The 21,411-nt window shown below is 42.1% G+C and overlaps 3 protein-coding genes across 5 annotated transcripts in view; 2 read left to right on the plus strand and 1 right to left on the minus strand.

Annotated features, from left to right (window-relative positions):
• The first annotated feature begins 287 nt into the window (after positions 1-287).
• Positions 288-2,737, plus strand: mustn1a (musculoskeletal, embryonic nuclear protein 1a). The gene is made up of 3 exons (XM_020086808.2): positions 288-777; positions 859-988; positions 1,359-2,737. The coding sequence occupies exons 1-3, from the start codon at positions 769-771 to the stop codon at positions 1,454-1,456; spliced, it is 237 nt and encodes a 78-aa protein (XP_019942367.1). The 5' UTR covers positions 288-768; the 3' UTR covers positions 1,457-2,737.
• Positions 2,733-8,257, minus strand: ruvbl1 (RuvB-like AAA ATPase 1). The gene is made up of 11 exons (XM_020086807.2): positions 7,938-8,257; positions 7,050-7,136; positions 6,833-6,965; positions 5,728-5,879; positions 5,310-5,399; positions 4,496-4,645; positions 4,331-4,394; positions 3,710-3,908; positions 3,509-3,611; positions 3,341-3,432; positions 2,733-3,095 (listed from the first exon to the last, which is right to left on the minus strand). The coding sequence occupies exons 1-11, from the start codon at positions 8,076-8,078 to the stop codon at positions 2,936-2,938; spliced, it is 1,371 nt and encodes a 456-aa protein (XP_019942366.1). The 5' UTR covers positions 8,079-8,257; the 3' UTR covers positions 2,733-2,935.
• A 101-nt stretch (positions 8,258-8,358) lies between these two features.
• eefsec (eukaryotic elongation factor, selenocysteine-tRNA-specific) overlaps positions 8,359-21,411 on the plus strand; it is a 69,744-nt gene continuing 56,691 nt past the window's right edge. For 2 of the 3 annotated variants that reach the window (XM_069516968.1, XM_069516959.1), the window contains exons 1-6: positions 8,370-9,187; positions 11,238-11,445; positions 11,869-11,965; positions 12,514-12,678; positions 13,706-14,350; positions 16,223-16,379. In XM_069516968.1, coding sequence (XP_069373069.1) covers positions 8,887-9,187; positions 11,238-11,445; positions 11,869-11,965; positions 12,514-12,678; positions 13,706-14,350; positions 16,223-16,379 — 1,573 coding nt within the window. In that variant the 5' untranslated portion in view covers positions 8,370-8,886. Of the gene's footprint in view, positions 9,188-11,237; positions 11,446-11,868; positions 11,966-12,513; positions 12,679-13,705; positions 14,351-16,222; positions 16,380-19,380; positions 20,264-21,411 lie in introns of those variants that run through there. The other variant, XM_020086806.2, reaches the window with a different exon arrangement.

Below are 21,411 nucleotides of genomic sequence, written 5' to 3' on the forward strand. Positions count from 1 at the left end.
AACCCTGGAAATGAAAGAAGTCAATTATGGAAACTTGCTTGATAAATATTTGAAAACATTTGATAGAGCAAAACGTTATAAAACAAAAGACTTTATGCATTCTAAGACTTTTATTATTTCATTTGTCTCTTTACTTTTGACTCTATTAGAGCCTGACTGGTTTAATGTGACCACTTTACTGAAATGTTGCTGGGAAACACTTTGGTTATTTGTTGTTCTTTCCTCTTTTGGCCCCTACTGGGCGAATCATAACATAATTATAGGAAACAAGCAGGAAAGCATGGGAGCGACTTTATTTGAAGGAAATGCTTTTCCTCTCTGCTCTTTTAAGGAAGTTTTCAGACAAAGTGATATCTTTAAAAAATGTTGTCCAGGTTTTGTAGCTTTCTTGTCACCAGCACAATTAAAAAGTGGTTTGACAGCAGGGGGCGGGGGAGGATACACAGACGGACACGTTTTTCACCTTCTTGCATCTCTGGGATGTTCTCAGGAGGGATGTGTAGCCAACAGTTTTAGCAGTGAGCTCATCATTTTCTAATGTAGCAGCAGGGGAGACAGCATAGCATGAGAAAAGGCAGAGGGAAGGAGGAGTCTGAACAGTCGTTACATCATTTGTTAGTGTTAGAAACAGATTTATTGTCCTCTGGAGAATCTCTGCCTGGTTGTGTATATATGCGAGCTGAACGTACAGGAGGAAAATAGCAACGGCTGACACAGGAGGAGGAGAGGAACATTTCTTATCAGGATATTTGAACCTTCTCAACCATCATGTCTCAAGTAAGTTACTGTTCTCTTGTGGATTTGATGCTGACATGGACTTTGAGAAATCTCTGATGTGCTCTCTACTTGTTTCTCCAGCCAGGTCAGGAAGAGGATGAACAAATGCAGCGTCCTGAAGTGACAGAAGAGGATCTCACTGAGGCAAAGGACAAACTGGGCAGTGGTGGGCCAGCAAAGAGCAAGACGTTTGAAGTAATGGAGGAGTGCGGTGAGGACACACACACACACACACACACACACACACACACACACACACACACACACACACACACACACACACACACACACACAAATAACTTGACACTACTCTTGCAAATGGAAGTGAAACTAAACTCTAGAACTTATATCATGCATGGTTGAGCTTTAGGCTTAAATCTTGTCAGTGTGTTTGTGTGGGGCGTTTCTCATGGTGTTTCCACTCCATATACAGAGAACACACTCTGTCTCACACTCGGGGGTGAGAAATGAAGTGTGTGTGTGTTTATAAAGAACATATCCTCACTCTGACTCAACCTCTCTCTCTCTCTGCCTCATTAACAGTGAAGTATGATGATTGTTTATTTCTCTCTCTTTCACAGCTAAAGTGGGGAAAGCTGCTCCCTCTGTGTTCAGTGGCGTGAGGTCCGGAGCAGAGACGGTTTTCAACACACGTTCAGCTGGACCCGTCAGAAAGTAGCAGGGTGACATCAACACATGATCCATGTTAGGGGGGTTTGACATGAGTTGATTTACAGCTGTACTTCAGTCTGTGAATAATACTGTTGAAAGATCGTTTTAGTGGCCTGGTTTTGTTTATCTCTGTCCTGCTTGTGTTTTGGCACTTGACTGGTTTCTCTAGGTTTACTTTAAAGGTATAGTGTTGTAGAACTTTGTGATTTCTGTGTTGGAATTGCATGTAGCAGCTGATCACCCCTCACCTCTCCCTCCCCTTCTAAACATGAAAAAGAACCTGTGGTAGCTTCAGTTGTCATAAAAACTCAAAAGGTGTTTAGTTTGTTCAGTCTGGACTAATGTAAAAAACATGGCTCCTCCGTAGAGAGGGTCCCCTCCATGTAAATATAAAGTATTTAAATATAAATGGCCTTTTCTGGGGTAAAGAAAACCACAATTCATACAATTTAGATGAAATGAACTAGTGAAAACATCATGAGGATTATTCTACACTAAATTTCCGTTTCACCTAAATCTTACACACTGGACCTTTAAGACTTTATAACATTTTCTAAAAACTGTAATGAATGAAATTTAAGAGTTATGTTGCGTTAGATATGAAAAAATATCAGAGACCAAGAATAATTGATATTTCTCTGTTATTGAAGATTAGGTGAAGTAGCCTAATCTCCAAACTACAGACACAGTAGGTCTCCATATTCTTTGTCCCGGCCAAGCCAAGTGCACATTGATCCTGTTTGTAAGTTTTCTTTTGTGTGTAAACAAATCTGAAACCCACAACTGCTAAACAAAACTCAGCATTTCATTGCCAGCGACTGCTTAATTAATTGTTGTGCATATGACAATAAACCCTTGAATCTTGAGGTTAAATAACAAAGGTCAATCTATGCATGTCGCTACAGCAAAAAGCTCATTTCAAAGCACGACAGAAGTAGTTTTAAATGAACCTTAACATAATCAAGACCTATCTAAATGTATGTAATGACTTGTACATATAATTTTTACAAACTCAAGTCTCTTTTCAGGCCTAAAATTCAATGATTATAATTTACTTTTTAAGACCCTGCAGAAACCCTGACTTAAACAGTTTAGTTATAGAATGTTCTTCAATTAATTTCTGTATAAATATGAGTTTTTTTAATTAGTCTTTATTGTGGTTTCTTCTTACTGGTTTTTACCCAGTGTATAAGAGTACAGGGAAATAAGCAAACACCTGCCATGTTCTATATTGTTATTGATACGGTTTAACATTCATTGATTAAAAAAATAAAAGGTACCAATCAAAGTTTTTTCTTTTTATTCAAAAAATTATTTCCATCACCAAACAGAATGGATAAAATGTATTAGAACGAAACTAATTTTACAACAGTAAATGAAACATGGAGATCAATGGGAAAACAAAAAATAAAGTGAACCATGTAACAACTGGCTGATAAAACCAGCTCTGTGTTGAAGGAGGAAAAAAAGAAGTAGAAATCCAGTTTTATTTCATAAACTTGTGATGTTGGTCTTGGAGGATTTTGGCGGAGGACTTGGCGTCGTAGAACAGCTCGTTGATCTCCTCCACCTGCTCCCTCTCCACGGTCTCTTTCCCCTGAACACGGCCCAGCAGACTGGCTGGTGTCAGCAGCTGCAAAGCGTACCTGCAGGGAAACACACTCAGTATGATCGGGCCCTAAAATTAGTATACGATTATGGAATACAAACATTTCTGAACAGTTTAGCAAGTTTCCCTAATTTTGTAATAGAATGATTCAGGGATCTTGAAGAAAAGAATCCGTCATGTTTAGAGGACTGATATTTCTTGGGAAAAACTGGAACAATTAATGTAAGGCTGCTTGTTTCCTAACTTTATTCACTGACACACACACAACATGTCCGCCTGTACCTGAGCGTGGTTTTTGTGCCAATCTCTGCCAGGTGTGAAAGTGCTTCCTCACTAATGGTGATGCCCTCAGTCTGCGCACGGATCTTGATGATCTACAAACCACAGCAACATTAGTGACATGCACAGACATGACAGCACACATGGAGAAACTCTTACTCTCAGACTCACCTGCTTCATCTCCTGTGGTGTGTACAACATGGTGCGGATTATCATGACTCTGTCCAGTAAGTCCAGAGGGATCCCATGTGGAGAGCTGATGTCCTCGGTCCCTCTGGTGGACAACACGTGGTTGTTAATACTACAAATCTAACATCTTAGTAAACTTCTCTTTTCTGTTTCCTGTTGAAGATTGATCTCTACACATCTTACCTGATTAAACAGTTTCCCCTGTTCGAGGCAAACACAACTATGGGCGCGATGGTGCTCTCGAGGGCTCGATGGAGGTAGGTGAAGCATTCGATGTCCAGCATGTGAACCTCGTCCACGAATAGCACACCAGGTACAAGCTCAGCCACGCCCTGGTCAATGTAGCGATTCACCACCTTGTTGATCTCAGCACGCAGCTTATCTAAAAACAGGAAAATAGATAAAAGCATTCATTTATTAATAATAAAAAAAAGTGGCACACAGTACACATAGCTCCACCATGGCCAAAAGATTATAAACCTGGTGGTCAAGTTCTAACACTAGAAATATATATATCATGGTCTGATAACTTAAATTATAAATTATTTACTACTGCCAAGGAGGTTAGGTTTTCTTCTCTGCTTTTGTTAGTCACTTAGCAGAATTACACAGAAACTACTTAGACTTGTTTTAAAAAAAATAAAATGTAATGGTTTCATTCTCGGCCCTATCTCTCTACCTCGCTCAGTGGAAATTGGTTAATTAGTTTATGTGTGATCCGTCTAACTATTAAACCAACCAACAGACACCTCTTTGGTTAAGGTGACTACGGTTTTGATAGGACTGGGATAGTTTTTTTCCTACCTGTAATTTCTGTCTTTTTTGGCTTCATCAGTTGTCCCATCATGGAGAGAATGTCCTGTCCTCCCTTGGATTGAATAATGAACAATTATTTTTAAATTTTAGAGGGATACCTCAGTGAGACATAAATAACTGAACTTGATGCCACATGACGTGGTGTTTATGTACCTGAGGTCTGGCATTTGCGATGTCCAGGTCGTGCAAAGTCACGTCTTGGACTATCTCCTTCTTTTTGTGGACGTCTCCTTTGGGCAGCGGCACGTACTCCTCTGCCTCCAGATCAAACTCTGTCGCAAATGTGTCACAGCGACCTTGTCTCTGCAAAGACAGAGTACAAAAGCAAAGAATGTTCATAATTTAAAATAAAACAAACTGCCCACTGTTTAACAACAGTGAAACAAAGACAACACAGGAGAGGACGGAGAGCGGGTGTATGACTGAACCTGGTGCCAGGCCAGCACAGAGAGCAGGCTGAGGGATGAAAGGGTTTTGAGGCGGCAGGGTCATGAGATGCTGTCAACAGTAACAAATGTGTCGCCCTGCCCGCCTCCTCCGGCCTCTGACGAGAGCTGACCTGCGCCCCCTCCCCCAGCCCACCTGCACCGATTAAAGGAACCGTCATCGCAGCCTGTCAACATAGCCCACAAGCACCGCCGCTGGTAAAGGGGCATTGTGGGAGATGTTGAGATAGAAAAGAGCGAGAGGGGCTGTAGGAATGAGAGATGCTCATTCCAGAGTACAGTAGAAAATGCAACAGAGCTTTCATGCAGAACTGAGAGAGATGAAAGAGCGTGACTGTGAAGGACAGCAGAGGACAGGCAGGACAGAAACCTCACAAATTTGGCATAACCAAGACTTTCTTTAAGATTTTAGTGAATTATTTAATTTGTGAATAAACACCAATAGATTTACAATCTATGTCCCGCTGATAAAAAAGAAAGATCATCGGTGTGGTGAACAGGTAGAAGTGAAATAGTGATACCTTGACAGCTCCACTGTTTGCTTCAATGTAGATGACGTCTCCCACTTCCACACGCTCTTTCTGCAGACTCTCATAAATACTAGGATCCAGCTGAAGAAACAAGACAAGACATTTTAAGGCACTTACTGATCCTGATATTCCACTCATTGTGTGATAAAGCACCCGCTAATCAAACAAGTGGCAGTAGAACGGGAGCTGGGGTGAACGAAATAATTTGTCAGGACACATGAGAGGAAGAAGAATGTGTTTTTGCACCTAAAATATTTGATTCTTAGTAAATTAACATGGTTAGCATTTTTTTTTAAATAATTATATTTTTACTATACCTTCAAATATACAACACAGATCAAGTTGCTTTACAAAAAGCAGTTAAACATGTTCTCATGAAGCAGATTAAAAAAATATTTCTCAATCTGACCTTGAGCTGCTTTGTGCCTTTGCCCGTCTTCAGACCGATGATGACGTGGCTGATGGTTTTCCCGTAGCCGCCCATGGGATTCTCAGTCTCACAGGGGGTCAGCTCCGTCACCTCCCCCTCATATACCTCCTTGGTTTCTTTGATACGCAGTCCTGAGGGCAGGCGGCATTACAGTCACACACAAAAGCAGTGTACAGAGTGAGAACTCAATCAGGCCTTTATATTCCTGTATCAACTAAGCCGCCACATCCCTCTGTCTATTTTATTACAGGGATAGAGCACGTGTGCGCGTGCCCATGAAATTCCTGGGCATCGTTCTGTGAAACACGATCACATTCTATCCTCGTTCGTGCGGCCTGAGTACAGGCAGCACACAGGTGGACAGTCGTTGTGGTGGGGGTCTGACAACGCTGCTTAAGACAAGGTCTGTCTGTCACGGTGCTCTTATCGACAAGGTGATGACAACCTTCAAATGAAAGCCACTCTGCCTGCAGATCGTGTTCAAGGGGAGGAGTGAAGGTGCTGAGGACCACGTCTCCCTCTGCCTAAGCTCCATTTCCTCCCCTGCGACAGGTACCATCAGCAAACCCCTCCCCCTCCCTCCCTTCCTTCCTTCTCAAACTGTAGTGTTGTCTTTCTGCTCATGAGGATGGTGCGAGCAGGACACAACTTTCTGCTCAATGACTTCTCCTCACTGAGCGACTGAGCTGAAGGCATATTAGGTCATTTCACCCCCAAAAGATAGAAAATAATTCTGCCAGTACAAAGTGAAAGGAGAAAATTAAGTTGTTTTTTGCATAGACACGGTACCAATGACACTTTACATTGATACTATAAAAAGAAAGCGTCTCATTAGGAAATTATACAATTTTTTCAGTTTCTTTATCTCTTCCTCCTTTTGTTCTAGTATTTGCCTTCTCTTGTTGCAATATGGTATCATGTAAACTACCATTAATAACAAATGCTACCTCGTAGCAAGCTAAATAAAACCCAAAACTCCACTGAATCAGGACCTACCAAAAGACACATCGACCTCAATTGCAGTGAATTGTTTGGGGACTAGGAACAAATCAGCTGTAAAATGTATTAATTAAGAGACACTCACCAATGGCCCTCCTGAAGTTTTCCATCAGTACTTCTGTTTTCTTAATTTCCGATGAGTAAACCTCACTGCCGACCATAGGACAGAAGGGCACCTTGTTTCCCAGCTCCTGCGCTATAGCCAGGGCCAGAGCAGTCTGAAGGGAGGGGAGGTTGGAAATGTATTTAAACAGCACAATCAGCAGCACAAACCTCTGTCCTGCTAGTAAATCAACACTTACCTTTCCTGTACCGGGTGGCCCTGCCAGTAACACTGCCCGTCCTGCCATCTTTTTTGAGCGAATGAGCTCAACAATGATGCCACAGGCCTGGGGAGGGACACAAAAAAATTTAGTGTTAAAATGTCAACAGGACCCAATTTCAATTCAAGTAGCTGAGGAAGTCTAGAGAAAGTGGTAGGATCACTGAGCTGAACACTATGTTAGAGGTTAGGAAGAAGAAGGTTACTATCATGATTTTGTTATTAAACACTGTTATATTATGATTTGCACTTAAATTGAACTGAATAGATTTTTTTTTGATTTTGGTTCATTCATTTTTTGGCATGGATTTGTGTGAAGCACTTTGTAACCTTGCTTAGATAAGTGCTATAGAAATAAAGCTGTCATTATAATTATCATATGGTTACACTGACAGTATGCTGAATATATGATTTTGGATTTGAAAGTGAGAATATCAAGACTAGATCAGATGTCTGCATCTGTTATTAATTTTAATATGGCCCTTTTTACTTTAGAAAGTACATATTAACTAGACGTAGGAGAAAAAGAAACCATGAAATGACAACCGGTGCATTTGTCTATAAAACAGATCCATTTGTCTCAGTGATACACTTTAGCATCTGACTGAAATTCAAAAATCCAGCATTTAACCAAGTGTATTGATAAACACTGAGAGAAAGTTATTTCTGTTTGGGGTGAACTTTGCCTTTAACTCACCTCTGACCGCAGCAGGAAACAGCGACACCACTGTGCTAACTAAGCTAGCATGCTGTAGCATCGTACCACCTAAACGGAGCTAGATCTTCCACGCAATAACCCCAGAATCTCTTTAAGACATTTCTGATACAATACAAGAGAAGCGTGGTTGCACGGAAAGATGAATATTACCTCTCTTGCAGCCTCCTGGCCGACCAGACCACACGCGGTCTGTTTAGCATTCCCGGCCTCGTCTAGCCCGAGTCCTTTGACGTGACTGTGGGAGGCGATCCGCTGAGTTTTCGTGGTGCTCTTCACCTCCTCGATCTTCATGGTGGTGTCACTTGTTCAAAGCTGTGATGTTAAAACTGCAACACGAGGTTCAAAGTGGGTGAAACGTCTCGTGTGTCTCAGATCACTTCTCACCGCCTCACTCGGCGCCGAAACTCAAAACACAGGGAAATCGGTTTCCATGTGGGGTTACTAGGGAAAACCAACGGAAGTAATACCCCGAGTTACCGCCTATTTAGACCATCCGTCAATATGATTGGACCATGCGAAGTCGTACAACACGTTCATTGGCTAACATTTGTGCCAATCATGTATATTGGAGTTTTCATTTCCGGTTGTGCTTCAGTTGCTTTGTCGTAGTAGAAACTGGCAGTGAGGAGATGTCAGTGAATGAATGAAGAACTTTAGGACAGATGTTTTTACGTGTTACTTTAACACTTTGCTGTGAAGTTTTAATCAGAGAGACATTTTGACAGACACGGCGTTTCTCTTTTTAACTTTTTTAACTCATGCTAACTGCTAAAAACAGGATGCGCCTCATCATGCTGTCCAGAGGATGTAGTGACTGACAACAAGGAAGTAGTTCACACCGAAGTAAAGTCGAATTTAAACCTTTATATACAGTCTATGATTTAAACACAGTTATATTTTGTGAGCCACACACTAGTTAAGCTAGTTAGCATAGCATGGTGTTAGGGGTGTTTTATGTTTAAACAGACGGGTGCTAACGAAGTTAGCTGACAGCTAGCCAGCACCGCCTCCTGCTTCCGTCAGAGCTGAGTTCAAGGTCCAGAGTTAAGGAAAAACCATAACACGCTAGCTCGGCTAACAGCGTGAGACGCGTGTTAAGATGTCAGAGTCCGGTGGTGACAGCCGCGTTAACACTTTGAATTTTAACGTCGGGGTGCTCGGACATGTCGACAGCGGGAAGACGTCGTTGGCCCGGGCGCTGAGCAGCACCGCCTCCACGGCCGCCTTCGACAAGAACCCGCAGTCCCGCGAGAGGGGCATCACGCTGGACCTCGGCTTCTCCTCCTTCACGGTGGATTTACCCGATCAGCTGCGGGCCAGCGGCGGACAGCACGACAGCCTGCAGTTCACCCTGGTAGACTGTCCCGGACACGCCTCTCTCATCCGCACCATCATTGGAGGTGAGCAATGTGACTTGTCTGCAAGTTTGTTCGATGCCACACTCTGAAGCAGGGGTCACCAACACGGTGATGGCCCGCGGGCACCAGGTAGCCCCCAAGGACCACATGAGTAGCCCGCGGGCCTGATCTCAAAATAACACAACTCCCTAGTGAGCTGCGTCTAAAAAAACAGTGCAAGAGAAATGTGCAATAAACTACACACAACAAGAAATTCAAAAGATAAAAAGAGGGATATTAACAGAATCATGAGACTGAATCAGGGTGAATTAAAAGATGAAAAGGGTTTGAATAAGATTTAAAATTATCGATAGGGCAAGATCGAATGGACAGGAGACTATTTCAGAGTTTATGGGATAGTTCAGGGAAAATTCTGGCACCTTTGGACTTTAGATGAGAGGAGGGGGTTAAAAGAAGCAGAGAATGGGATCAGGGGATAAGTTATACAATGAAGAGCTTTGTAGGCAAAGAATAGAAGTAGTAGAGGTGACAGCAACCATTCTTCACAAGCTACACTCAAAATGCACCCATTTATCAGCTGCTCTCATATAGTCACAACACCCCCTTACCCCAACAGTCGTTAAGTGTTATGATGGCTAAACCTTTAAACTTTTTATGAGTGTTATCTAAATATTAGATCACTATATCCTTAATGAGATTTATTATAGGGCTGTTATTTGAGACTGTGTTGGCAGGTGTACCCTCCAAACCTCCAACTCACTGCACATACAACCAAAGTTAAATACATGCATCCAGAATGAGTCCCCCCCAGCAGGAAAAGTGCAGGTGGTTCTACTACTTTGTAAAATTAAGGAAGGCCTGGTTTTATGTAAGTGTCCCAGTAAATCAACCATCACAGTGATGGTGAATCAGCACACCTTAGCATTCAGGCACACATAATCATCACCTTTCTGTCCAGCCACAACCTGCAAAAAAGGTTCAAAAACAGTGTCAAACTTTTATTTGAAGGTCCAGAGAGGATGTTAATTTTCAGGCAGTTTTTTTACCTGCAAAAAATACCTGGTTCTGCCAGGGTCTCTCCGTGTGGAGTTTGCATGTTCTCCTTGTGTGTGCGTGAGTTTTCTCCAGGCACTCCAGCTTCCTCCCACACTCCAAAGGCATGCAGATTAGAGTTAGGTAAACTTGAGACTCTAAATTGAACGTAGGTGTGAATGTGAATAGTTATTTGTCTTGATGTTAGATCTGTCATACTCTGAAGACCTGTCCAGTGTGAACCCTGCCTCTCACCCAATGGCAGCTGGCATTGGCTCCATCCCCTCATGTGACCCTCAAAAGATGAGTATAGATAATAGGTATAGATTATGGATGCTTGCTGCCAGTATGCATGATAATGTACTTTAAGATTAATAGCAGTTTGTTGATAACACTTCATAATTAAAAATGATATTATACATTGATACCTTGTGGTCTTGACAAGGAGCTGACTGCCCAAATGTATGTGTAAGGGGCAGACGTTGGGCGGAGTAATGGTCCCGATATTAAAGCAGACTAAAGTCTATAAGCTGCTGTGTCATGTAACCAACACACTAAATGAAAGTTATGAGCCAGGGGGGTGGCACATGCTGTAGATTAGGGAGGAAGGAAGGTGTGTGGATAGGGGTATGTGTTAAACTTCCCCTCCTGTCTCAAGTGGGGAGAGCACAGGAAGGAGAGAGAGCCAAATAGAAGGAGAGAAAAGTGGGGAGCACAGGAAAGAGAGACTGCCAAAGTTAGGGAAAGGAAAGACAACCAAGTGAGCTCCAGCTCTGGTTTCAACCCTCAAGCCCTTTACTCTCTCTATGCCTCCATGCACCCCTCCCCTGATTTCTCTTCTTGTTCTACTGTTATTCTTGGGCGTCTATATCCGTTCCTGTTTGTGTTGCTGTTGCAGTCTTCATGGCCTCTTCACTAAAACTATGTAGAGTTTTGATGTCTTTTTCCAAAGTCACAACAGAAAAGCAGGGATGTCTGTAACAGCAAATGGCTGTTACTGTGCTTCAGCTAAGTAAGTAAAATCAGGTATATTCTCTCTTCTGTTATCTGTCTTTTCCAGGTGCCCAAATCATTGACCTGATGATGCTGGTGGTGGATGTGGTGAAGGGGATACAGACTCAGACAGCAGAGTGTCTGCTGATAGGAGAGCTGACCTGCCCTCGCATGGTGGTCGTCCTGAACAAGATTGACCTCCTGCCACCCAACAAGAGACAGAGCGCCATTGAGAAGATGACCAAGAGACTGCACAAAACACTGGAGAGCACCAGGTCTGCATTTGATAAAATATAATAAGTAAAATAATTCAATGGGATAAGTGTAGAGGCTGTAAAATCTGAACAGGTAAGAGGTTTATGGCATACAACGCCTGCTCTATACATGGTGCTTTCCTAACACACACTCACACACCAGTGGTGCATTGGTAGCAATTTGGCATTCTTGCCTTAGGACATTCAGACGTTTGGACTTAAGGATCAAGGGATAAAACTACTGACCTTTCCATTAATGTACAACGCTACTCATCTTCTTCAAAAATCCTCATTCAACTCACTCTCTGACTCATCTCATCGTCTGTCTGCCTGTCAGGCCCACCTTTTTCTTTTTCACTCAAAGCAACTTAAATCATTATTTCAACATCAAAGAATGAAGTAATTGGAGCTTTGGAGCTAATTTGACTTTTTTTTGTTGGCCAGATTTAAGGAATGTCCAGTGATTGCTGTGGCAGCAAAGCCCGGGGGCCCAGAGGCCCCTGACGCAGAGGAGCCACAGGGAGTGCCCCAGTTAATAGAGGTAAGGTCTGGAAACACACTTGATGATAATGCAATTTGCCGATCACCTCTATTGTCTATAAAAACAAGACATACAAATTTGTCAGTTTCTGTTAGATGTGATAGTAAACACAAATTGCCTTAGTTATCTTTGGCATAACTCATATTTTTTTATTGCTGATATCAATATATTTGCCCATTGAGCCTGGCTGATTAATAAGTCAGTGTTTTCTTGTCAAGCTTTTCAATATCTGCAAATTAAGAACAGAGAGAACATAGATAAATGTATGTTATCGTACTTCCCACAGTATACTGCTGTAGAGTGATTATTATCCCTTGGCTGTTTATATAAAATGCACTTATTACATGAGGAAATGTGTACTGGGCATTGTTTGTGAAGCCAGCATAAAGCCAGACTTGATACTGGTTAAATATGGATATAATCATCACCCCTTCCTTTCTTTTATCTGGGTTCATATTTGAGTAATTGTGTCCTGACAATATTGTGACAGCAGTCATATTTCTGTTTGTGAAAATGTCTGCTTCACTTTTTTTGCTTGTCGGTCTCAGCTCCTGAAGAAACAGACATACCTCCCTCAGAGAGATCCTGCAGGTGACCTACTGATGGCTGTGGACCATTGCTTCTCCATCCGTGGTCAGGGAACCGTCATGACCGGCACCATCCTGCAAGGGTCGTTGGCCATCAACGACACTGTGGAAATCCCAGCACTGAAGGTATCCTCTAGACAGCAGGAATTCAGACCCTCTGATATTTATAAAGAAAGTAACATTCCTGAGAACCGGTAATGCTCTTTTAGAAACCACAGAGGTTCGGAAGTTCAGTTGAGTGGAAGTGGGCAGACGGAGGGAGCGACGGCTGAGCGGGTCCAGAGGATGTGTCAGTTTAATGTGAGACAAGGATGAGGGGAAATTTAGGGTAATATAGAACAGATGTAAACTTTCAGTTACGTGCAGCAGCTTAGTCTGCAGTTATCATGTGCACCTCTCGGTGGCAGCAAATGTCTTAATGTCGCAAGACAAAGACTCAGCCTGGTCTAATTCTGTTGATTTGGTCAGTGTGTGGTAGTTGGAAACCACAGACACTAGGATGACTTAAAAAGAAAGAAAGATGAATGGATACTATTTTATTTAGAGTTTTTATACTTTATTTTGGACATTTTTAAGTTACTGAAACAAAACAATGTTCATCAACTATGATGAAAAAAGTCAAAACTGTGTCAAAACTTGTTTTATTTAATAAATAAAGATGCAGAGCAACAAGAAATAAATCAATTTAAAATCATTTTCATTTTCCTGAGACCTTTATGAATTTATTCATTTAATTAATTGACCTCAGTAAATTTGATCAGGAATTGTATATATCAATAAATGACAATTGCACATTTTTGACAAAGTGCTTCTGTTATCAGCTGTTTACTTACTTTTGTGCATATTTTATAGAGACATTTTTTAAATATTATGTCTGTGGAGATAATAACTGATTTATTCTCTCTATTTAATCTCATACTGTTTTGTGTGAAAATAAGACAACTGAAGAAATATGAAATTATGAAAAACAACCTATATTTTGTATTTTATGAAAACATAACATTGTGAACTATAAACTTGAAGTAGCCCATTCCTAGTATTCATAAAGTTTCCTTTTGTATCTGTTTGTAGACTGTTAAAACTGAGTTTGTTGTTTGTGTCAAAAATTTTTACACAATGTTATTTTCTGTATTTCTGCACTCTCTGATATCAGGTGACCAAGAAGATAAAATCGGTACAGATGTTTCGGAAGCCGGTGTCGGGGGCAATGCAGGGGGATCGTGTGGGCGTGTGTGTGACACAGTTTGACCCTAAACTGTTGGAGCGGGGTGTGGTGTGTACCCCAGGGTCCCTGCGCACACTCTATGCAGCTGTCATCTCTGTCAGGAAGATAGGCTACTTCAAGGGTTCTCTTGCCACCCGTGCCAAGTTCCACATCACCATGGGTCACGAAACAGTCATGGCGAAGGTTACCTTCTTTGGCCTGCCACCTGTGGAGGCCTCCGACTCCTCAACCGACACTAAACAACCTCCATCACTGCCCAACTCCCTGGAAACTCCCTTCACATGTGACAGGCAGTACTTCTACCAGGATGAGTATGTCACAAGCCAGGGGGAGTCAAGTTCAGGACCTGACCCAGAGCAATGGGCCTTGTTAGAGTTTGAGCGGCCTGTCACATGTCCCCCCCTCTGCCTTGTGATTGGCTCAAAACTGGACAGAGACATCCATGCCAATGCATGTCGGTTAGCCTTCCAAGGCCATCTGTTACAGGGGTTTGAAGATAAAAGCTATGCAGAGACTGCCCTGCCTCATCTGCACATCTACAAGACCAAACACAAGGAGGGACAGGTGGAGAGGGTAAGTGGATACTCGATGGTTTGATATTGAAAATGTTCTGTTTCATGATTATCAACCTCTTCTCTCACCCTTGATTGTTGTTCCAGCTCCTCTGCCCTCTCTATCACCTTGTACTTCTTCTGTCTCTGGTTATTTGGATGTTTCTCATTGCTGGTGGCACTGGAGCGTGCCTGTCAGACAGAGCCCCTATTGTATAATCATAAACAGACACGTACACACAAACAAGCATTTATATGCCCTGATGAGCAGCGTTTGAGGCACGGCTGCGTACGCATGCCTTAGCATGTGCTGAGACATTGAGGTGTGTGTGGGTGGCCGCCTGACGCCAGTAGCCCTGTCTACATGTCAGTGGCTGGCGCTGTTTGGACACACCTGAGTGGCACAGGAATACCCACATGACAGTGTGAGTTAACCTGACTCTGTCTCTCTCTCTGGCTCAGCATCTTTCCCTCTCTAGCTCCACTCTCCTCTCTCACTTACATGCCATCTTGATTTTAGTTTTTCTGTTATTGCTTTCGAGTTCTGCCCTAAATCCCGAAGTCCAGTTCAAAGCGATCTATATCTCATGTTGTCCAATTTCTTGTTCTCTTTTTGACTTCAACATCAGATTTGAGAATTTTTCAAAAAGTTACCACCCTCCCCAACCGCTTGCAGTTTGGATTTTAGGTTGTGTGTGCCCGAAAACATGTCCTTTGGCGTTTTTTCTGTGTGCACCCTCGTGCAGGGTTAGATTCAGGTTAGGGGTCAAGAGTGTGAACTAGTTTCCTGCTGTTAGCACCTCAGGCTGTTGACAGCTTCAGTCGCTGCCTCAGGAGTAGAGGAGTGCGTGCGAGAGGTCAGACCATGGTCATGTGACGTAGCATTTGTCATCTCACAGAAAAGGGCAGTTATGTTTCAAGACTTAAAAATTCCCTTTGGTAAAAGAACACATTACTGGCATTGCTGAGTTATGACAGCCTCATCCAGTCACAATTCATACGGTCTATCGGATGTGTATAGCAACTGTAATTTTTGTCTGTATCAGAGCATCAGTCACGCTTGAGGGACATCAGGGTCAAACGTTCAGGAATGAATGAGGGAAAGGATGAAGACAGTGGAAGGGCTGGCGGTGGGGGGGTGAGCAGGAGACAGAGCGGTGCCCTCCTCTTATCATATTAGTGGCAGGTTAGATCGACTTAGTGATGGATGATAAGCAAGAAATACAAACAAACATGGCATAAAATGTGCAGGAGCATGAAGGAGAGCGTGCGAGACAGCTAGACGGAGATTCCTAAATAATGTGACCGATGACGAACCGTTTGGCACAGGACAGATGATCAACTCTTCTCCCTCATTCAGCCAAGATAACAGAGTGAAATCATGGCAACCCACAACATATAGACATCTCAGGAAGGAGCCAGCCTATCAAATTAAAAGACAAAATGTTTACATCCATGGAGTGTAACTGAACAATATATGCAGACATCCTGATGTGGTCACACTCAACTAGAATGACACTCAGTTGTGTGTATTCCGCCACCCAAGTCCAGCAAGTCCTCTTTTGTTTGGATAACCACCAAAATTGCACACACTCATAGATTTGCCAGCCCCCTAAATTTACATGATTTTCATTAAGATCCATGAATGATTGTGTGAAATAATCAAAATACTTGTCCAGAATAATCATTGCATTATAGTATGAGCTGTTTACAGCGTTTTATGGTACTCCTAATGTAGTTTTTGTAAAACCCTGCTGAGCCAAACAAACCAACCAACAAACAAATGACCAGGGGTGAAATATAACCTCCTTACATCTGTCACACCTGGAGTTTTCATTGTTTCTGTTATTTAGGCCCCCACTCATAAGCCTCTTTCCCCCTCTCCTGTGCTCAGGTGAGTGATGACTACTCTGTGATTGGCCGCAACCTGTTCAAGAAGGAGACCAACCTCCAGCTCTTTGTGGGGCTGAAGGTCACACTGTCGACGGGTGAGAGCGGCGTTATCGAGGGTGGGTTTGGACAGAGCGGGAAGTTCAAGATTCGGATACAAGGTAAGGAGTCCCACGTGCATCATAACAGTAGACACTGACAGTAGCTCGACACTGGAAGGTGTAGAGAAGTGTCCCTCTTCATCAGCACACACATCCTGAGCACTCAATGTCTCCTTGTCTTTCGAGTAACTACAGACAGTTTTCAGGATGTGGTAATCCTGAGCCACATTCCCAGGATTCCTCTGGGGATTGCCCGTGTTCCGGGGGAAGTCTGTTCTCTGTTTATTTTACCTTCTGTTGCTCCAAACCCACGGCTCCACACCGGGAGGGAATGAGAAAACAAAAACATTTAGAAAGAGAACCTCACCTACATCCTCTTCACTGCCTCACACTTGCACACTCAAAAGTTGCAGACGTACTGACACACACATTTTCTTTCATGAACGTGTTCGTCTGAAATGCTCTGCAGGCATTAAGGCAAAGACTCTGCTACTACTCTGCTGATAGGTCTAGGTCATATAATAATTGATATGGCAACATTATCATTGAAGTCTCCCACGATACATTGTCCCAGCATTTCTCACAGCAAGTTTTGGGTCTAACTTTCCTTTACTGTGGACATTTGAACTGATGTTTTACATCATAACTGATGATGGGATGTAGAGTGCTTTGTGACGAATGAGTAACTGAACAACATATACAGCTCCATCACTTGCTGTTGTGTCAAAAGGTTAATAACCCTCACCAACCTTGATTACATGTTATGACTGATGAAACAGTCCTCACACACATGCCGTACGCTCTCATACACTCTACAAATGACACGCTGTGCAGTGCTCCCCATTAATTATTTTGACTGTGTTGCCAGTTGTCATATTCTAAATTATCCTGCCATATTTCGTAATGATCCAATTTTTTTTACATTTCCTATAACAATGCAAGATATTTCTAATTTGGTGTGTGCAACACTATTTGCAGTGCTTTTTGCTGCAGCACTCACTTGCACTACCACTTGTCTGCGCTACTGCAAGCTACCGCATTCTCGCTATGGTCCATAAGGTTTTTACTGTCCATGCAGAGAGTCAGACCTTGTAGTTTCAGCTGCATGCAGTATAGTTCTTCATCTCACACTTAAACTTCTCTGTCACTTTTTTGTCTGTTTACCTGCCCCTCGAAATCTGTTGTGAGTAACTTTTGTGTGCGTGCATGTGCACCCCCGTTACCACCATGGATTGAATTAATTCTGTGGGAAACGCTGCAGAGGACTGGTAAAGAGCCAGGAATGATAAAAACTTTTTGAGGGCCCTGTGTCACATGACAGGATTTCTCCCAGTGCTCGTGATGGCTTATCCAACTGCAGCGTTGTATGATGCTGGATCCGTTGTCATTGGTGTTTGTGAGACTGAAAGAGAGAATGGGGCAAATGGGGGCTAAGTGAATCATTGCACTGCACAAAGCTCTTTAGTGAAGTAATATTTTACCATTTGTAAATTGTAAATAAATAGAAAATAAGTATGTTGTGGTCAATTTTGATATTGTGGGGGACCACCAAAAATACATCAATGCATTTTAAACACTGAAAAGCAACAAATAGTGACATTTTTAATTATTTTCTTTGTTAGTTAATGTCTTGTGAAAGAGGAGCAGATCTTATAAGATTAGTGTTCTTTCTGCTCCTTTTCATTCAAAATTTGAGATTTTGTGTTTGCATTTAAATCGTTTTGTTTGGTCGATGAGAAAGTAGTTTACACAATTAACTGATTAACAAATATTTGAAACTGACTAATTAATTAATCCAATGTGAAACTTTTGTAATGCAATTTTACCAACGCCCATCATATGCTGTATGCCTCACTGTGCCACCACATAGTAATTATTCACAGCTATTGTGACAATAACTGAAAAACTCATCAGCCAGTCACTGTGTCAATCACATTGACTGTGTATTTCAGTCTTTTGGTGGGCACAGGAGGCAACAATATTATCATTACTACTCTTATTTGGTCTAAGCACTGAAAACTCTAAAGTGTTTGAAACCTGGTGTAATCCCCCCCCACAACAAAAACCTTCAACTGCTGACCCAGTTTCTTTTGCCCCTCAAATGTTTGGTTTTAGTTTGGTGTAAATTTTCCACCTCGTCTGATAGGGAGGCCACCAGTCAAATCCCTAATGCTTCATTTGCACTTATCTTGATGTTTAGACCTCAGTAATAGTCGCGTCCCATTAGGTCTGTGCAGGGTCTTTATTGTATAGTAGATGTTTTCATGTTTCACAGTCAAATACCTTCAAATGTTTTTGAAGAAAAACATGAGAAAAGTGCCGCTTCCATGTGAACACAAAACATTTAAGTTTGTGTGTATGAATGTGCTTTGTGGTGGCAAATGAATGTTTTCAGCTGATCGCAGATAACACAAGGAGATTTCTGGCTGCGCTGCAACCATAACAACCCGCACATTGGCATAAAGATAACGAGAATAATGCTGGCGCCGTCGTACGTGAGGCGCCAGCATTAGGTCAGCATGTAAAGCAGTGAACGCAGAACATTTCTTACTTTCCACGTGCGAAAGCCAGTCAGTATTTCAAACATGCGCATACAGAAGAGGGACAGATATGACGGCACAGAAGAATTCACAGTGCGTGCATGGAGAGCCCTGAACAGAAACTCAGCGGCTCAGTGCGACTGAGGACGAAGTTTAAGCAGATAGAGGAGACACGTTGTTGGTGTGTACGTGTCAGGATGAACCAGAAGAGGCTACTAACCAGACGAGCAACTGAGACATTTTGATCAGTTACATCAGGAGGAAGAAGACATCAGTTGATCTTGAGGTCAGAGCACCAAAGAGGCTCCAGCACTAATACTGTACACATAACGGGGAAGAAAAGATCTCTATCATACGTCAGATGACCCCACACTGACATGATTAAATGCTGCACATGGTGTAGGACAGAGTGCACTATAATCTGGGTTTATTACATAAAGGGATCTATTTATATAATGTTTTTATTTTAATTTTCGATGTTTAACCCTTGTTTTTAAACAGGCTGTTTATCTTTTCCTCAGAGGGTCTTCACCCAGAAACCAAGCAGATGTTATCCGCCACCTCTAAGAAGAAAGGAAAAGGTGGAAGCAAAGGTGGTCCAGGAAATGAAGAGGAGTCCAAAGCAGATTCTCAGCCTGTTGGCATCCACTTACATTTTAAACGTTATATCTTTGATCCCCACAAAAAGATGGTGCAGTCCTGACCTGTTGCGAACACTTGACTGACTCAGTGTCACAGTGCTGGAGATGGAGAGAAAGAGATGGCCTCAGAGGTCACGTAGAGGTGAGGGGAATACTGACCTCGATATCAGGGCATGCGTAACTTTCTTCCATCAGCCTATTTTTCTGCAGTTGGCAACAGTCTGCTGAAATGCAATGATTGTGGAATGCTGAATGCATTTGAAACAGTGGTCTTTTTTATCTTCCTTTAAGGAGATGGACTTAATCCAGTTTGCTTCCATCACAAGGGTGCTTCTGTACCTGATGCTTTTGATTTGTCTCACAAAATCACTACTCTTTTCCTCTTTGTCTGAATCAGTTCCTTTCATTAGCAGCACATTTTTTTCCCTGGATGTTTCCAGTTTAGCGGAGTCCTCATTGGCCTGAACACATTTACTAACATCATAGAAATACAGAAATTGCAGTTTAGTTTCCACAGCTTCTTCAAATCTATATCCTCACAGCCTGCGTCACTCCAGCTCGTGTCCTGTTTCAGGTTTGGATACATATGCTGCTGCTCTGTGATTTCAGAATTTGTCCATATTTTTTCTTCTCCTTTTCTTTTCTTTAATGCTTTTTTGTTGAGCTGCATTTTAGCCCTGAATACCAGTTACATGAGAGGTTGCTTGAGTTGAATTGAATTCTAATTATTGACAAATAAAGACAGACCTATCGTTAACCTTCAGTTCTGATTGTTCTCTGTTTGACAATTGGTTATTTCCTTAGAATCACAAATGATGTACTAGTTTTTGGAGGAGTGATCCATTAATTGACCAAGAGAAAATTAACCATTTTGATCATCACTGTAAATAAATAAAGATAACAATACAAACATTTTCTTATTTAAGTTCCTCAAATGTAAAGATAGCCTCAGCTGTAAAAAAAAAACTGTGGTGGACATTTTAACTCTCTTCAGATGTTGCACAGACCAAACAAATAATCACTTCGTTGAATAAAATTTGTATTTTATTTCTTAATGATACATAAATATATAATTAGTTGCTGCTCTAGCTTGTTTCCCAAAACATGTATTTGCAGGAAATGCTGAATGAATCAATAATTTATAGCATTTTATCTGACAATCTGTGCCTGATGAAAATAAGTGCAGAACCTGCTGCTGCAGATATGGGTTCCTTTTTCTTTCCATCAAGTTTTGTGGACATCTGCTTGATAGTTTTTTTGCGTAATCTGCTGACAGTCAATGAACCAACAAACAAATCTACAAGCAACCACCTATTGATGGAGTTTATTAATGGCATCGATGAATGTGATGATTTATAATAATTGAGCTCTGCACAGGGTTTGTCTTTTGGTGTCTGTGCAGATACGTGTCCGTCCTGTCACAGACGTGTGGTGGGGCCGTGCAGTGAGAGTGCAGGATACTCGGTATGTGGCAGATGATGTCAGCAAACTGTCCCTGTGAACAGCGACTATCTCAGCAGGAATCTGTGGAAATTGGACAGAGAGAGGGAGGGAGGAGCAGCAGGAGCAAGAGGGGACACTGGAGGGATTGTTCCTCTGAGTGACAGTCCTTTTAGTCTTATCTCCTCTCGTTCCTCTTATAGAAAACCAGACAAGAAAAAAAAATCTGTCGCTTTTTACTCCTGAGTCTCTCCAGTTTGTCTTTCTCGCTCCACCCCCTCTTTCATTCCCCATCCATTCTAGTTTTTATTGAAAACCTTTTTCTTGTTACTGCACTCATGTCTCCTCATTAGACACTAATGGCAATCATCTTTTAGAGTTCTCAGTATTTGCCATAATGTTATATTTACACAGGCAGGTCATGATGATGCACAGATTTGTTTTATCGGTGCAAAATAATCTGAGATGGAT

The sequence above is a fragment of the Paralichthys olivaceus genome, chromosome 2, assembly GCF_024713975.1.
Source record: "Paralichthys olivaceus isolate ysfri-2021 chromosome 2, ASM2471397v2, whole genome shotgun sequence".
In the NCBI taxonomy this organism is placed as follows: domain Eukaryota; kingdom Metazoa; phylum Chordata; class Actinopteri; order Pleuronectiformes; family Paralichthyidae; genus Paralichthys; species Paralichthys olivaceus.

Coding starts and splice junctions, on each gene's coding strand:
- mustn1a (XM_020086808.2), top strand. Junction 989..1,358: donor TGAAGTAATGGAGGAGTGCG/GTGAGGACACAC, acceptor TCTCTTTCACAG/CTAAAGTGGGGAAAGCTGCT.
- ruvbl1 (XM_020086807.2), bottom strand. CDS start 8,078: ATGAAGATCGAGGAGGTGAAGAGCACCACGAAAACTCAGCGGATCGCC. Junction 6,966..7,049: donor GGCCACCCGGTACAGGAAAG/GTAAGTGTTGAT, acceptor CCCTCCCTTCAG/ACTGCTCTGGCCCTGGCTAT. Junction 5,880..6,832: donor AAACTTCAGGAGGGCCATTG/GTGAGTGTCTCT, acceptor GCCTGCCCTCAG/GACTGCGTATCAAAGAAACC.